Raw genomic sequence first — 18332 nt, 5'->3', positions numbered from 1 at the left:
TAAGTTGAAAATCTGCAAGCAGTCATCCGCCTCAAAAATGATAGTATGCTACCAATAGAAATAAGGGATTGGCAGATGGCATGTCACAGCGCTGCATGTCACAACATACTGTTCCAGTTCAAGCACTAGGTCAGTGTGATGGAAACACAACAGCTTCTGCAATAGCTAATCAGATGTACCAGCTGAATTTTCTTTTGTTTTTAAAAATCAACTGAATATCACATCTGGGTACCCCAGACATACACGGAAGTTACACAACATTTCCAGAAAATCCCAGCTGTGAAATATTTCTGAGGGTAACCCTACCTTTATGCCTCAAAGCCAAAAGCTATCCTGCACCAAGGGTGCAAATAGGAAATATAAAAGAGTCAGCAGCTCCTGTTGAGCATCACACAAGTTACTGTACCTGTACGAAATGCTGTGATGGCCGTCATTGCTCAGTGTGTTATGATCAGGACCTTTCCAAGTAACTGAAGCCTTGGGACGACCACAGACTTTACACCTAAGCACGATGGTCTCTCCTGTCTCACATGTTACCTCACTCAATGGTATTATAAACTCTGGTGGAACTGGAAAAAGAAGATTAATGGCATTAGGTCAACTGAAGCTAATCAATTTGATTTTCTGATTCTTGCACTCTCTCTGTTAGACAAAGGAGTACAGGAATGTACATTTCCAAGGTGTATCTATCCCTCTGGCCTTGGAGCACATCCATAGTTAGGCCACTTGCTGGGGCTCTGCAGATCTAGTGAATTCTTCTCTGCATGAACTTGGACACAACACGACTGCTATGCCATGGTTAACCCTGAAGGCTGCCATGGTGAACAAAACACCCTCTTTATGGCAAACTGAGGAAACCCTACAGTAAAAAGTATTTAAGGATGTGCTCAGCTCTTTTTATTCTAAGTTTGCAAAATGGAACACAAAACACCTCACTCATCCACTGAGGCACTGTAGTGGCTTCCCTTTTCGCATGCAGGTGAAACTAAGAAGTTTGGTTCTCTTTATTAAGATAAAAACCCAGTTTGGCTTTGACCCCAGAGGGTGACTACCTTTGTCCGGATCAGCCTCTGCACTGGACAGGCCCTGATTGTTTCCTAGGGTGCAAGGTTCAAAATGAGACAGGTGGTCTCCAATTCCTGGCCTTTTTATTTTGCAAATTCAGCAAGGCCCAACTTCCATACAGTCTCCACGCAAATGCAGTGGAGTGCAAATCCTTTCAAATATGTCATATGATCTTGTGTTTTATGTTGTTTTGGACTTGTGAACAGAAATGTGTTCCTTGTATCTTAAAAATTAAATACGACATATTTCATTAATTGTCATTTTTAGCCAAAAGCAGCCTATGTATATTTTGACAGAAAACACTAAGTTCCTGATGTAATTCATTTACATAAAGTAAATCATGTTTTAATAAAATTATATTTATTGGGACTTTGAAAAATTAAAGTAACTCACCATCATAAATGTAATTGGGGTTGAGAAGCTGGAAAGGAGAATGTAAAGAATTAGTGTCCTTATAACATTATAAGAACTTAAAGAATGGTAGAAAACAAAGTACAGGGATGGTTCGAAGTTAGCTACACCCACAAAGATCCAAGAAACACCTGAATATCTGAATTTCTACACCACTCTGCTCTTTCTGCAGTATCCTTATGCTACATCACACTTGCAGGCTCAAAGATTATATCTTCCCATTTTCAGATTTGGCAAACGCTGTCCAATAAAACCAGTGTTGCTTCCATTTCCTTCACGTGAAATTCTGGCAGAAATTACTTTTAAAGAAATCCCAAAACAGCTCCTATGGGAAACTACTACATCTTTGTAAAAAGTTACCTTTACAGAAACCTTGTTGGCAAGTCCTTCTCGGGATTTGCGGTAACCATTTTCTAGCTTGCCTTCCCTTTTGCCGTCTTTATCTTTTTTCTCAGATTTCTTCCTTAAACGGAGTGCTGTGTGCCAAGACGTTGACTTCCTGAATACAGAATATTAAACTTTGATTAGTTTTTTTCAACTATACGTTGTGTGTTATACTCTCTAGTTTCAAATGGCATTGGAAAAGTATGTCAAAATGTTATTTCATTGTTTTAAAGTGGACTAAAATTAAATAAGTATTCCATAAGGGATGCTACCCTTTGATAAAACTGTAAGCAAGCTAGTAAGATTAGTCTGTGGTTCAGTATTTCTTTAAATCATTCCCAGAATGGTAAACTTTCTATATGACAACGGAAACTGTCAATCAAATCTTTTGCCAAGAAAGGTTGGACCAGATGATCCTTGTGGTCCCTTCCGAGCTGGTATTCTATGAAACTGAGCAATGATCAGTATGAAATCCATATAAAATACAGCCTGCAGAAGCTTTACATAAAGCTTTACTGCTAAGAACTTTGGTTAATATATCTCATTGCAGACTTGAGAAAGATCTTCCTAGCACAACCAAACATTTCCAATAAGTTTGTGGGTCAAAGAAGAGAACTAGGAACTCTGAAATCTCATTTGGCTTGAAAGAAACATTTATGACTGTTTTCCTAAACAAAGGTGTCTAGTTTGACAAGTCATTCTATTAAGTAAACCAGTAACTATTGTTATTCTTAAATCAGGTATTATTTCATCACCTATTCTCAGAAGTTTGCACTGCTACAGATTTTTTAATAAGGATATGTTCTTCTGGGCTCTTTCTTAGGTTTTAAAGTTTGCTAAGGGACTCTGAAGTATTCATTCTGCTTGATATTCATTTATTTTTCAAAGATCACATCAGCTTTTTGGTTTAAAAGGTTCAAAGCCTTGTCTAAATTGAAATTTTTTCTTCCTTCTTCCCTTCCACACACACCCAGGCACTCACTTGATGGTTCCATCAGGGTTGTCAATGATGACTGCACTGGTATGCCCCAAGACATAGCCGGGAATCCAGCCCTCGGCTGCGGGGCACTGATCAGTGGCGGCTCTGAACACCAAAAACATGTTCTGTTGGTTGCTGGCTAGAATCTGCACGACCTCTCCTTGGTAGACATTTATCTCATCCTCCTTCACTGCCGTGTAATCGTGTGTCACCAGCATGGTGGAGATATTGCTACTGCTGCTACTTTCACTCTGCAAGTGTCAATTGGAAGCACAAAAAGGGGGAGAAAAAAGAATCAAGTTTAAAGTTCACGAAGCAGACAGGCTGTTTTTGGCCTGCTATATTACATCCATTACCTGCATGACCCACATAAGCTGTTGTCAAAGAAGAAAGCTACGACTTCTCTTTCAGAGCTTGTCTATGTCTATTTATCTTGTGCAAATTAGTTTGATCTTTCAATACCTTCACAAACATCTGCTGCAGAAATTCATTCCCATTACTTTTACTCAAGTTTACTTCCTTTAACTAAGAGTTTATACACAGATCTCAACTGGTCTTCCTTTCAAACTCAGACACTGAACGTTGCATCTTTATCAGGCAACAAAACTATAGTGCAGCACATAAGGCAGTTTTTCATGGTCTAACAGGTGCAGTTCTGAAATCACAACGGGTCAAGACTTCACCTCATAAAGACTGGAAATTCCACCAACGAAAAACATGCATAGTCTTTCCTAGTATTATTTGTCAGATCTCAGACACCAGCTTTCTGCATATATAACATGACAAGGTACAAAAGAACAAAATAGGCTTTTGACAGCATCTCTCAAAACCTCTAAGTTGGTCACTGGCTGAACGTGTATAATCAGGTTTGGCCCTTTAAACATTTAGGATGGAGTAAATTATTGACATAAGAAACTATTAGTTTATTGGGCAAAACAGGCCCACTGAACAGAATAAAGCTAGAAATCTCTCTCCTAACTGATTAATGACTAAGACAGCTAAGTGCTGTTAGATGTTCTTCACACTCTTTCAACTAGTGTTCATGAGTTTTGTTCATTTCCCCACTGAGCATTTGCAGAAAGCTAATGATGGCTGCTCAGGTATACATTAAAAGTAATGCTACTTTTCAAGACAAAAAGCCTTCTCCTGGACACGAATCCACTGGAAATTTTTATTTTTTAAAAGTAAGACTAATTTTGTCCATTTGCATGCATTTCTCATATGAGGTTTAATAAATAGAAGCGTAAAATCTATTATCAGATTATACAACCTATTCCCTGAAAGAAGTTATTTCCTTCTTGAAAGAAGTTAAAAACAAATTGGTTGGCCCATTAATGATGGGGCATGAGGCGTGTATGTCTATGTGCGCCTATCTTTCGCCTCTGTTCTTACTTCAAACTGTTTCAGTTTGCTACCAGTGAGTGCTCACTTAGTAGTAGCTGAGTTAAAGAAAGAAATCAGTAACCATCTGTAGCTAGAGACTACTATAGCTCATATAGTGTAACCCCATGTTAGCTCTGTGTATGTGTTTCCAGTGAGTGGAAAGCTGGGCAACGCAGGATTAAAATGGCCATAGTTTTCTCTCAAAACTGTCAAATATTTCTCCCTTCAGTGTTGAGGAGACACAGCAGGGGTCAGCAGACAGCGTGGTACACTGGGAGCCTGCAAAACCACGTTCTCTTCCAACCTGCTAATGGTGCCTGTGATTCCCCATGAGAGTTTTGGCTGGCTAGTCTACTGAGAAACCAAGACATTTGGAAAAGAATAGTCTCAGATTACTCATTCATAGCATGTGTAGCACATTGATGCTTGGGTTCCTAGTGAGTTTGTACATTTTATTCTAGCTGAATTACTTGTTTCAACTGGGTGAGTCAAGTCCATTCTGTCTTTTTTCCCCTATTAGGATGATGAAGTAAATGCTACCACAGAAAAAGATATCATCCTGGATTGTAACTCTGCGAAAGGATATCTATATTTAATTCCACATGCTATATTTCCAGTGGGAGAACTCATTTTGTCTCACTTAAAGGACTGTCTGTGTGGTCCTTTTTAATAGCAAGCCCCTTCCATGACTGAGGCAAACTGGGAACAGCAGAACCAATAAAACCAATTTCGTTTTCAATCACTATTTAACTTAAGATTACAAATCACTAGATTGTTTTACTAGATGAAAAACAGCTCTATTCAGAGAAAGATGCTTTGAAAAACTCCTTCTGGTAGACTTACAGGAGCAAAAGAAGGGAAGGCTGAAGCTGCAAAATCAGCCTATGCCCCAACCTCACCCCAGGCACTGCTCCTGAACATACTATTTCTTAGCATGTAGCTGAATTTGTATAACTGCAGGACTGACCTTCCTGTAACATAACATTTATTTTTAATAGTTAAGTCTTGAAGGATCATACTATACTCTGAATATTTCTTATTTTCAACAAGGACAGGCAAATCTGTTAAATAAACAAGTGTCTGGTAACTACTAAGTGACAAATGTTCTTGTGAATGTGTTTATATCAGAATTTATTCTCACCACAGAAAGACAGCCTTTTCTTTTGCCTTGCAAGGAAGTAATTATTGTTGCACAGTTAATGTCTTTCTACTGCAGCTTCTGCTGGTCATCACTGACCTCAGGAGGATTTACAATCAAAATACAAAAAAATTCCTCCCATATTTCTGAAATACTAGCAAAACAAATACCTTTTTCTTCTTCTTAGAAGTAACTTTTCCATAGGTAACCAACTTCAACCACATATGCATGTAAATACACACACAAATGGTTAAATCAAAATAAACCTTCACAACCCATTCCCTAGCCTGTTGAATGTGGTGTGAAATCCTGTATGGTCTAGAGCAGGGGTGTCAAACTCATTTTTACCAGGGGCCAGATCAGCCTCCCGGTTGCCTTCAAAGGGCCAAATGTAGTTTTAGGACTGGATAAATGTAACTACTCCTACTGTAACTGCCCTTTGAAGACAACTGTGAGGCTGATGTGTCCCCCAGTGAAAATGAGTTTGACACCCCTCGTCTACAGTTTGGCCTAGAAATGAGGTTATAAATGAAAAATTATGACTCATCTCAATTACCAAACTAAAACAAACAGTTGTGAAACAGAAGGCATGCATTCTGATAGAACATTTTACAGTAAGATAAAAACAAGTAATGGTATTTTTGCTGTGACAGTATCAAAACTCAAAAGTTTTGAAAACTCAGTGCCATCCTGCCTCTACCTCTCTCTTTTTTTATGGAAAAACACCAATTAATACTATGCAAGTCTTCTCTGCATATAAAAAGTACCACCATCTTGAACCACATGCTGTGCAGTAATTGCTAAATACTCGAGTTATTCCAGATATTATATTATCATCATATTTTGCTAGACTGAAGATAAACACAAGACAGAGCTAAACCAAATGAAAAGCTGAAAGAAGACTGGGATAAAACACAAAACATGCAAAGCATAATTTCTTTTTTTCTGAAGCTGTTATAAAAGTGTAAGAACTACGAAGTCAAGAAAGCTCTGTGTGTTAAACACTTCTATAAAGAGATGCATGCATTTAAAAAAGGTCCGGCAAGTTAGGTGATTTGCCAAATTGGTATTGCATATGATTTGTGAGACAGAGAGGAAAAACAAACATTTGTGAACATAACACTTAGTGAGAGAAAAATCAAATGTGAGTTTAAGAAGAAAGGCACCATAGCCTGCCCACCACATCCACGGCAAATGCCTTGAAACTTTTCCTTTAGAATTTGCACATGCCCCTGTGATTGCTGTGTTGCATTTTCTGGTGGACATTATTACAGAGAATGTGGCTTCTGTTGATACCCCAGCTTTCTGCACAAACACACCAAGCGCACACTGAAAGGCTGAATCTCCAGATGCCCTAAACCAGTTCTTCTTACAAGGCAGAAAAGACAAGTGGAGCCGCTATTTGTTTTGGTTGCAGTAGAAGGAGGATTACTTTAGCTAGGTTTCGCTGGCCTATTTTGAGTGCATTGCAGGATGCTTCCTTGACCAGACACAGGATTTAAAAAGAGAATGTTGTACATCGACTAAGGCTGAAAGGAGAGGGGGGGAAAAAACAAATTAATAACAACTGAAAATCAAGCAGCCCAGGGAACGTACTGTAGATGTCTCCACGGAGTTAAACCTCAACAGGACAATGATGGTGGATTTGTGCGTGAAAGGGAAAAAAAGCCCCAAGGCAATCTGCCAAATTCTCCAAGTCAGATTCAAGTGCTGGCCGCAATGCATAACCCAAGGTGCTCTGGCTGCCACGCTTCAGCATGTTAATTATGTGCCTTCAAATTAGAGACCAAAAAAGCAAGGAGAGCAAGTTAGTAAGTATCAGCCTAGTGATCTATGTTTTCAGCAGAGGCGGAAATTGCATCTAATGTTAGCAGTCGCTTTTGTGGCTGTATACATAGCCATGTTTGTATGTATACATACACAGAGAGGTAGATTTTTTTTTGTGCAGAAGATATTCGAACAGTTGATTATTTCAGAGCAGTACAGCACCGGAGAGCCAGAAGTTAGTACGGAGAGTGATGGTAACGCACAGAAAGGGAGCGTGGGAAAGTTTTAGAAGAGCTCGCAGGACAGAGGTGCTCCGCTCTTACCCCATTACTCTGGGTGGAGTGAACTGACTGCTCGCTGGTCGAGGAGCAAGTGCTCATGCGGTCTGTGTCCTTGCTGTGTGAAGAGTGGCGGTGGACCTGCCGCTGGAGGGAGTCATTGTCCCCAGGGAAAGTGAAGGAGCCAGGGCGGCTGGCAGGGGATGCTGGGATGGAGCTCCAAAAGGAGCCCTTCTGCAGGGGGCTGCTGGGTGGAAAGGTTTCTTTGCCAAAAGGAGAAGGGAAAGTCGTGGAGAGAGGAGAGTTCATTGGTGAGATGGCTCCTGGCCTTGGCTTCCCAAGCGTCAGTGATCCTATGCTGTTTCTTGAGCGACTGTCCTCTGAGCTTCCACGTGAGTCTTTCTGGGCTCCGTCAGCTGAGCCAGAAATGTTTCCCGCTGTCTTCCTGGGACTCTCAATAACTTTCATCTTGGGAATCTGCTCAGCTTCTCTCTGAGGACCGTCCGCTTCTGCATTGGGAGGGTGCCTGTCTGGCTGGCTCAGGCCAGTTTCTAAGGAGGTGGTGTAGTGTGGCAGGGAGAGATTGTGAATGGACATACCTGACATCTTGTCTGCCTCTGCTTGGGCCGAGGCTGCAGAGGAGACCAGGACTGGGGAATGGTGTCTGACAGGCTGGGGGATCCGGGACGGCCGGCTGCGGCTGGAGCTGGGGATGCCACTGCAGCTGCTGGGGCCGCTGCTGTTACCGCCGCTGCTCCCGCTGCCGCCTCCACCGCTGCCGTGGTTCCTCTGGTACTCGATTGGGGACGTCAAGGCTGCACGGGGGGCAGGAGGGGAGGCAATCAGGGAAAAGAGGGCAGGAAAGGGGACAGGAACAGTTTAAAACAGGCATGTTTACTGACATAAGGGGAGTCCTGTTCAAATAAGATATATTCCCTTAGCAATGCAGGTCATGCTGTAGACCTCAAGCCACTTTTCTGTATCACACCTTAATGACCTGCTATATGTACCTCACTTAAAGAAGAAAAATGTGAAACCAGGGAGAAGTCTTTTCCTCTAGGATCACATTATCAGTCAGCAGCCAAGCTGGGAAAAAAGAGGTGTGACTCCGATTTCTCAGCTTGTTCTTTCACCCACTAAAACTCTTTAAAAGAAAAAGTCTAGAATGGTGCAACAGCTGATGCATACAAAAATATAGCAAGAACCTTCCAGTGTCACAGCAGACACGACCATCTTCTACTGATCTCCTGCAGAATCTTAATGTTGTTGCCACAGAAAGATGTGACAACAATGGCCATCAAAATAACACAAGCAAAACATACTCTGAATAGATGCTTAAAATTCCCATTGGGTTTAGCCTTTAAAGACTTGCATTTGCTTAAAAGGGGTAACACAAGCTCTCCACCTCAACGGATGGTGACAATCTTGATTCACTCCTACAAAACATTTGGAATATTTCACCAAGAGAACACCATGTAAATTCAGACTACCACTCTTATAATAAATACTAGCATCTGTTCTGAAGCAGAAATGAGGCACATATCCTCCAACTGTTCTGTATTAGCTCAGAAAAAAAGGAAGCTTGCAAAACATTTCAAAGCCAAGAAACAACTGATGAGAGAAAAGTAAATTACGAACATTTGGCAAGAGGAAATAATTTACCGTTTAAAAAGTTGCGCTGGTTTTCCAAAATTTGGTTAATTTCATGTATCCATAACTGGCGGACTCCTGGACTGGCAGAATGCAAAATAAAGGTCTCCGTGACATCGCCCGTTCTTGATGTTAGTGCAAATTTACATGGATCGCTGTCCACATTTTCCTCCAGGGAAAGGCAACTCACCTTCATGAAAAAAAGAGAGAGTTTACTCCATGTATTTTATGAGAAACATACCTCTAAAATCTCTTACGTAGGAGCTCAGAGTCAGATCTTCAAATGATGATCCTACTTTCCTTTAGTAAAATAATACCATTAAATGAAGGATTACAGCAAACTACAGATTAGTGTGTAACACTAATTAGCTTACTGATACACTGTGCCTGGATAACCTCTCAGTGGTCAGTATGGCCCAATGTTCTCCATCGGCCTTAACTCTCCGTGTTCTTTAAAACCCTGCGTCCACTGTGGAGCTCTACCACTGCCCCACACTGAAGGCTTTTGCTGCAGAGACAGCAATGCCCTAAAACAGACTGTTCAGCCAGTGCTGAACAAGATGCTCAGGTGACATGCAGAGTACTGGGACAAATTAAAAGAACCAAGGTCCATGCAAAACACTGCACCAGGAGGGCTGGTGGGCACTAAGATCAGCAGCTTTTGTTTCAGAGAAGGCTTGAAGTGGGGAACAAACACTTTTTTGTTTAAGGGATTTGCTTGCAGAAGTGTTAACATGTCAAAGGAGGTGGCACTACTTACAGATATTACAGATATTTGAACTTATTTCAGCTGAAACTATGTAAAGAGTTATCTTTATTTGCAATGTCATGTACACACAGCACAGAGCTGAAGACTAAACTCTTTGTGACTGCTTTTCCAGCTTCATACAAGAACACCAGTTTTGGTATGCTTCACATGGGAAGCATCGGAGTGCTGGGATCCAAAGATTTCCATTTATCATCAGAGCGAGCACAAATTCAGTAGGAAGTAATTTCAAAAAATGACTGACACCTCCCCATACTTTATGACTGCACATCTAGATGTCACTAGTGACTCCACACTGAATCAGAAACTGTTACCTTAGCAGAGTTTGTGCAGGGGACGCAAAGACTCACACACAACAGTTACCTTGATGCTGTTTTTAAACAAGAATCCGGGCATGGAGAAACCTTTCTTTTTATCTAGCAGCTCACTGAAAATGACAATCTGCTCAAACAGGAAGACTCGTCTCTCCTTGCATCGTGGCAGAAGTCCCGTGTCCTGGTCTGTAACCAAGAATGTGTCCTGGAGCAGGAGCTTACCCTGGGCTACAATTTTACCCTAAACACAGAGGCAAGCAAAAATACATTTAGTGCAGTTCTTAATTTTTTTCCTCAATGTTTTTGAGCAGATGCTCGTGCCAAAGTAGTTTTGTGTATTTCCCAGTTTCCGAGTGTCACTGATCATTATACATTCACTGATCTTGTTATACACAAGACATCCTTATGCCTTTTCTTAAAAAAAAACCCAAATAGATTCAAGAAAAAACACCCAAAAATCCACCCCACCCTTTTTCAATCCATACTGTAGTTTGAGGCTTACTAACACTTCATCTTTCTAGTCTCAATAACTCCTTTCCTGCCACCCCCAACACAGGAACTCATATATTCTTCTAATGTCTTCCAGAGTGCTGAAAAGAGGAAGAATTCAAGTTCATGCCTGCATCACAGAGCAGGAGGGGCTTTGCAAGTAGAGCTTGTGACTTTAGCCTGGCTAATGCACACCACTTCAATAGCCAACTTCCGTCTCTTCTAGACTTAGCAAAACAAGGAAATGGGCTACAGTTGCCTCAGGTACTCTGCTGACCATAGCAACTCCTCCTTTGCCTACACTGCTGAAAGTCAGGTGTGTTCGCCTGCTGATAACCGATTACTTCACTATTTGGAAAGTCATTAATCAACAAGGGAACTGTAATAACATCAGTGCTTCTGAGATTTGCAGGAGGACTTACCTAGTGTGGCTGACACAACAGGCAAAGCTTCCCAGGAAGAAGTCCTTGGCAGGGCTAAGACTTGACTCTTCATTCACTGCTTTTTGCACCAGCTAACCAAACAGTGACAGAGCACCCAACCTCACTTCTCCCCTCAACTCTCCCCACAGCATTAACTGTTAATTTCTGGAGAATCTGACAAAAACTCCAAGCAAAACCTCAGCCAACTTACATCAAATCCTTGCAGGCGGCCAACATTCATCATGTCATTACATCGTTTTGGTACTATACACATGACCTCTACAGCTCTCTGTTCAAAACAAATAAAAAGTCAAAGCTTTATTTTCCAAATGAGTTAGCAGGATAAAATTTTGTTTCATTTCCTATGGTTGCTTTAATACAGAAATGTGAAAAGTAAACACTTATAATCACATTCTCAAGAATATCAGAAAAGGAAAGCAACTCTGTCAATACAAGTAGAAGTTTTGAGTAAAGAGCATCCAAATCACTAAGAGAAAATGTCTCAAGTACCTCTAGTTCTGTTGTGTCGAGGTTAGCTTTTTTAGAGTATTTGAGGAAGTCCTGAAAAAGGAAAAAACAATAATATGAAGTTCTTTTCTCATTAATCAACAATGAGAAATCTTACAAAATCTGCATTTGCTACCCTGTCAGAGGATGACAGACTGCAGAAGACACAAAGAAAAATGATTTTTAAAGTTTCTTGCTGCATTGCTTTCACCCTCTTAAAGATTTATTAACTATTTTTGATTTAGATTATACAAGAAGATGCAATAAAGCAATGACCTCTGTGATACACAGGGTGACTCTTCAGTAAACATTTATATGATATTATAAAGGTTGCAGATGTAACTAGAAAAGTTGGAATGAGTCCCAACAACTCATATCACATTTACATCTGAAAATAGTTGAGAGATCCCTATCCCCTTCCTATGACATGGGTACAAATTCTGAACATCTTCATGCCACTGACTGAAGTTTCTCTCATCTTTAACTGTCAAAAAAGAAAAAAGGCAAAATTCCGCCCAATCTGCTTACTGCAATTTTTATAACTATCTGAATATGCTCAGAAAATAATCATACTACTTTGCTTACAAAACTGGGTTCTGTTTGGCAGAAGGGCAGCAAATCATCAGCAATATTTAAAAAAGAAAACATATCCATTAACACATACATTAAATAATTTATCTGAACATCACTTTACCTTTAGTAACAGCTGGTATTTCATAATTCTCTGCACAGGTTTTATTAGCAAGTCCGTGAGCTGAAGTCTGTGGCCCAGGCGTTGCTTTAGATCCTGAAGTTGTAAAACAAGCATTTTTGTTTGTTTGTTCAGTTAGAAACAACTTTGTTCTGTTTTGTCGAGTTAAAAACATAGCAGGATATATCACTATTAATGGCTATCAGAGCAGAAATTGGCAAAAATCAGAGTAGAACCTAACCTTCAGTTAGCAAAAGCCAGAAACCTTCCCCTATCTGTATCAGGTTTGTTTCCAAAGCATTTCCCCCCAGCATCTTCCATATATTTTTTTGAAGAGATTGTATAATGAAAAGTTATATTTCAATCACAGGTTGTATATAGTCTATTTTCGACAGTGATCTTCACTCATCCAAAATTGTAATTTCATATAATATGCACTGTTACTGCCTGTGAGCTAGTAAAGATGAGACTCTGCTACTTAATTGTATAACTGTATATCTAAAATTTAGGTATATGTATACCTAAAATTTAGTATTTTTCCCCATAAATTAACACATCTCTAGAAGCCTGTATCAGACTTGAGAAATCGTAACAGATATGGCAAGAAATTATAATTTAAAATAGTAACAATGATATGTGCTGCCATTTTTTTTGCCAACAGATCTGATAATGCTTATGATTTGTACACACCCTTCAACTTATATATATCCTCTCTCAGAAACTTACCTCAAAAAACGTATCAATGTATTCTGAGACAATGTGCTCAGACTTTGGTTTGTTTTGGCAGTAAACTATGTACATGTGCAACCTTCTCTCCTAGAAGAACAAAGAAACAGAATGATACATCATCATCAAGAAAAAAGCACGCCAGATTGAAATGGAGTATTATTTTAAGAAGTACAGCTGCTCAAAAGCATGAACTTAAATAGTTCCTTTTGAGGGAAAGAAGCAGCTACATATGCAGAAATTACAGACCTGAAAACACACTTATTTGTGAAGATCATGATGTTTTTAGAAAGGCAACATAAGTAAAAAATTGGCATAGTTATAAATACTCCTGAACAACAGGTGTTTAGAGATGATAACTCAGCAGGTCCCATAGTAAAATAAAGCAGGAAAACTGTTTTATTTTTCTTTTAGCAAGAGCAATGGATGGAGCCTTTGAAATATAATATTTGTATTTGATTTTAATACTCTGATTACTGTTCTAATATATTAGAATAATGACCTCCTGAGAGCAGTACAGAGCAGCTAGGAGAAATCTCTCAATCTTCTATTTAGTATTAGCTGTCCTATTGGAGTTTGAGTGGAGTTGTATGTGACACAGCCCGGAAATAGTGGTTGTAGCATGGAAATGGTGGTGCTCATATTTTTTAACCCTGATTCTGTATTTTGTGCATGTGCTTTTTAACACCAAGGTGACAAAGAAAAAGAGAGCATAACTTCTGCCTTTAAGAATAATTCTTGACTACCAGCCTTGCTGGTTAAGTAACACAGATGTACCATATGCACCTATTACCTACCCCAAAATCTCCCTTATCATTTTGCTAGCATCAGTTTGCTGTTAGAGGCTTTGCTGCTCAGAGACTCACAGAGCACTGACCAGTTAAGCCAAATAGAATGCAAAAAAGGAAGAAATAAGATGGAGATTAAAAAGGACACAGAACATAGATTAAGAGCAGGAACTGAATTGTCGTGTTCTTGCCAGAGGATGTTATAATAGCATCACAGCTTGCCTTTCCATCTGGAGTGGTAAGGATGTCTTACAAAGACATCTAAGTTACAAATATACCAGGAGAAAGTAAAACAGCAATCAGAAACAGGGAGAGTCACTCCCTCCAGGTTTCCCATTTTACTGGTGTGCCAGAATTCTCCCCTTGTCCAGGCCTGTTTTTTTTTTTTTTTTTTTTTTCCTTTTTAAATAATAATAATCCCTCAGAAATGAAACAGCTCATTCCTCATAATTCGTCTAGGAATTATGCCTGGCTTCCAGTGTTACTGTTCCATTAATGTTTGGTTGTGTGCTTTTTTGCTACCCTGGTATTGACTTCAAACACAGACTGCATGGAAAATCTGAAACCCATTAAATCTGCTTTAATCCAGTCTGTCTTCAGTCTTTGCACACTTGTGCAAACTATCATATTTAGCTGGCAAGTTTCTCTTCTACTGTCCTGCGTGATTTGGAGTACTTTGAGACCTCATCTCAAACAGATATTAAATTGCATTTCTACACAGACACCAAAATGACTGATGAGTGGCATGTCTGACGTAACCTGCAGTTTGATATCCAGTTTCTATATAACTCATTAATTTGATTTCTTTCTGAAGTGTTATAATATCCACATGTATCACATTGTCATTCCTTTTAAAAATAAATGAAAAGTATAAATACGGGGACTTGGATAAAGCTATAAAGGGTACTGTGTTGGACTGAAATTAAACATCATTAATTTCTGGCACTCTCAATTCCTTCCACAAGTGAAGAGGGAGGAATATCAGCCACTGCTGTGATTCTGAGAAAAGGAAAGCATACAGAACTGGAATGCACAGAAACCAGTAGGAAGAATGAGCTGCTTTCCTATTTTTGGTTCCTATGTTCCATGTTAGTGCATGGATACCTGGGATTAGAAGATGGGTGTATCTGGTCATATGAAATGAACAATTTCCTCGCACAGAACTGAATTGAGAGACAGGGTCCACATTCATATTTCCTCTCCGCAGCATAACACGGGCAAGAAAAACTAGATTATTTACTTAGTCTCCCTGTAAGCTCTTAAAATCTAGCTCTCCACCTCTTACAGTGAGGAATATTTTACAGCACTTTCTTAATTGTGTTGTACTATAAATTCTTCATATTCAAACATGTTGGTCAGCAGCAGGAATAGGGCTTTGCAAAATATAATGTTTGCACTTACATGCTTAACAAACAGGGATCCCAGCTTTTCTGGATCTTCAAGGCACTTCTCCAACTCTCCTAAAAAGAAGCTGAACATAAACAGGAAAAGTACGTTGTTTTTTCTTTTTTTCTGATAGCACACACTATTGCAACAGGTGACTGCAAGGCAATCAAGTCTTACTGCAAGGTCCACTTTGTGTCCTGTATCAGCAGCTCTGGATACTAATGTATGTCCAAAATAGCAATGTTAACAGTGTAATATTTTAATACAGATTTCCTAAAGGACACACTGAATCCATGCTAAAATTAAAAAATGTTGGGATTCATTAATAAGATTTTCTCATTTCTTATATTGATTGAAACTTTTTTCCTTCCTAGTCTGAATGCCTGAGGGGCTCATACTGGCATGCAAAACCCTAATGAATTCTTTAGACTGCATTCTTAAATATGACATTTTTGAAAACAAAGCCTCAAACAACATAGCACCTTCTGTACATAATACTATAGATTCTGAGTTGAAGCACTTGGTATACATGTATCCATGTTTAAAGGAAATCTTCATATCAACACTTGTAAGCTGAATGTACAGTATCTACAACTCAAAGCACAAGAGCAACTGTATTTACCTTGTGTATGAATACTTGGATTTTAAAAAAAAATCATTTCTTAAAGCCAATCTAGGATTTTTTAGGTAGAATTGTTCAGCAAGTGATTTTCAAGTCAATACGTACTCTCTGTGCCAGTCATAAATCTGGTGAATGTTTCCAAATACAATCTTGTCTTTGCCTTTCATGTCATCGGGTACACCATCTTCCTTCATAAGCGCCATATAACCCTGTAACAGATCAAGGAAATACACTGTGAACATTTTAACTTAAAAGAGGTGAGCTGTCTTTTAATCCCCCTTTTCCCAGAAGTTTCCCAAATTGCCCATGACAACAGCTTGCCTGGGACACAACCACAAACCAAAAACTGCTCTATAGTAAAGCATAATATAGAGCATAGACACAAAATATCACAAATTGGCTCGAGGTTGTCCACACAACACTGCCCAGTGCTAGAAAGATGAATTCCCCATATCTAATTTAGCCTACATGAGCAGGCTCAAAGCATAGAGCCTTCTACAGCCCTTTTCCTTCTTGCCTGAAGCAGCTGCGAAGCTTTGCCAGGTAGGGCTGTTACCAAGTCCAAGTCAGACACACTGAATTGGCTTCTGTGCTCCTTACTCCAGTCATCCACACTAACCCTACACCAAAGTGTGCTGGGGAATGAAGCAGCTGCACTGCATATGGGACTGCACTGCATGGACTACTTACTGCTTGTGGTATGAACAAACCAAACACCAAAAAAATGGAACATCCATTCTATTAGCAAGCATTCTGGCTGCAATGAAGTTCCTTTACATTTTCCTATAGTCTCATCTTCTCATTTTTGGTGTATCTATCAACTTGTCTCACTGTGCAAATGTATCACATAGTTAGACCCATCAGTGTTTTTAAATTTTGTAATGTTCATGCCTCTCCATTCCTTCCATTTTTTCCTAATATTTCTATTCTTAATTAGCAAAGTTGAGTTTTAGTTTGCAAAATTTATGATGTCTAGCATTTTCAGCAGGAATTGTTTTGTTATTTACAAAAATACATGTGTTCATAGCCTTCTAATGCATCCTTTAAATGTTATAAAAAGACTATCACAATGTTGATCCCTCCCAGAGTTTAAGAATTGAAATTTCTTAGGTTGAAATTCACTGTAATGCTCATTCTCTCTACTCTTCCAAATGTATTTTGTTTGCAGGTGAAGACTAAAGAGAGATGTGTGACGTTATCTCATTTTACACAATGGGAAACTAGGAAGTCTAAGAGAAGCTGAGCAGTAGGAGAGGAAGCAAGTCTTTCAGATCCTGGATAGTTCCTCTACCTGCTGAGTTACAATGTTTTCTTGAATTTAGTTGTGCTAAACAAAACCATCTAGTCTAAGATACTATTAGACCAGAGGCAGTGATGTTAAAAAATTACTAACTACACTCCTCAGAACAATAAGGTGCACACAATAACAACAGGAAAAAGACGAATGGCATCTGCTGCGGTATTTCTAATCTATTAAAACCCTGCAGGAGGGAAATCTCAGAATGGAAACATTCACATTTTCAGTTTCATCCTGTGTTTTGTCTTGAAAAAACTGTGAGGTTCAAGCTACATAGCCGGTTGGTACCACATTAACAAGATCAATAGATTGAAAACCACCATACCTCAACCACATAGCCCAGATCTCGTACATAATCTCGCTCTGTCTCCACTAATTCCTGTAAGACATAGCTACAATGGAAAGAAAATGGTGAACACATATTTCATTTAAAAAATGAAACATTCTTAAAGAGGGTTAATGGCACACAGCTTTTCACATTTGCAGTCACTTATGTTTGATAAGCAGAGCTGGAACAGAAGAATCAATGCACATTCTTTCTAAGCAAGATGCTGCTTTGACTTTGGAAGCAGAGCAGGCTTATTTCTGTTTAGCTGAAGTCAGATGTTTTCTTATACATGTCATTAAAATTAAACATTTAACCATTGTTTAAAATAAATGCTACTATGTCTCTGGTCTGGAGACTCTTAAGTATAGGAACTGTTATTTCTACCAACAGATTTAAATAACTTTGAAACCAGGCATGTTTTTGTTCTACCATGGTAACAGAAATTAAGAGTGTGATGGAACAGAACAAGGGGAATGACCAGGTTTTTGAAGCCTAATCACCCTCTAAACATTTAAAGATCAGCAGCTTCTTGCTGAGACTGACATGTGACAAAAATCAAACACAGGTATAACTAAAATGAAAAATCAAAGGAAATTGAAACTGTGCTTGTTTAAGAATCTTTTTCTTTGTATAATGTGACTGCATGCTTGACATGTAACACAAGTCCTACCCCTTCCAGATTAACAGTTTCTGCTGCCAGTTCAAAATAAACATTGTGAAAACATTTAATCTATCTCTTCAAAACATTGTTAAAAGAGGACTGAAAATGTGGTCTTACTGTCGTCTTTTTAAGGAGCTGGATTTCCTTTCTTCCATCTCATCTATGGGTGACGAGGAGGAGAGAAGGGAGTTATCTGAAGGGTTGAAGGATGGACTGCTGCTGTCACCTTGATCTACCAATAAGGAACTTGGACGGTCTTCCAGGGCCTGAAAAGGTGTTA

The 18332-nt window shown here is 39.3% G+C and overlaps 1 protein-coding gene across 1 annotated transcript in view; it reads right to left on the bottom strand.

Moving 5' to 3' along the window:
* The window catches only part of TRIO (trio Rho guanine nucleotide exchange factor), a 255207-nt gene that overhangs the window by 9314 nt on the left and 227561 nt on the right, over positions 1–18332 (bottom strand). The window contains exons 38-52 of the mRNA XM_080338767.1: positions 18170–18318; positions 17389–17455; positions 15872–15975; positions 15160–15229; positions 12971–13060; positions 12248–12340; positions 11557–11607; positions 11258–11335; positions 10185–10376; positions 9068–9245; positions 7451–8220; positions 2843–3090; positions 1837–1975; positions 1459–1486; positions 407–569 (exon numbers count right to left, since the gene is read on the bottom strand). Of these exons, the coding sequence (XP_080194893.1) occupies positions 407–569; positions 1459–1486; positions 1837–1975; positions 2843–3090; positions 7451–8220; positions 9068–9245; positions 10185–10376; positions 11258–11335; positions 11557–11607; positions 12248–12340; positions 12971–13060; positions 15160–15229; positions 15872–15975; positions 17389–17455; positions 18170–18318 (2420 nt within the window). The remainder of the gene's footprint in view (positions 1–406; positions 570–1458; positions 1487–1836; positions 1976–2842; positions 3091–7450; positions 8221–9067; positions 9246–10184; positions 10377–11257; positions 11336–11556; positions 11608–12247; positions 12341–12970; positions 13061–15159; positions 15230–15871; positions 15976–17388; positions 17456–18169; positions 18319–18332) is intronic.

Source organism: Nesoenas mayeri (genome assembly GCF_963082525.1).
Source record: "Nesoenas mayeri genome assembly, chromosome: 2".
NCBI classification, from domain to species: Eukaryota; Metazoa; Chordata; class Aves; order Columbiformes; family Columbidae; genus Nesoenas; species Nesoenas mayeri.
The sequence above is the reverse complement of the archived record's forward strand: the minus strand, read 5'-3'. Positions and strand labels throughout refer to the sequence as shown.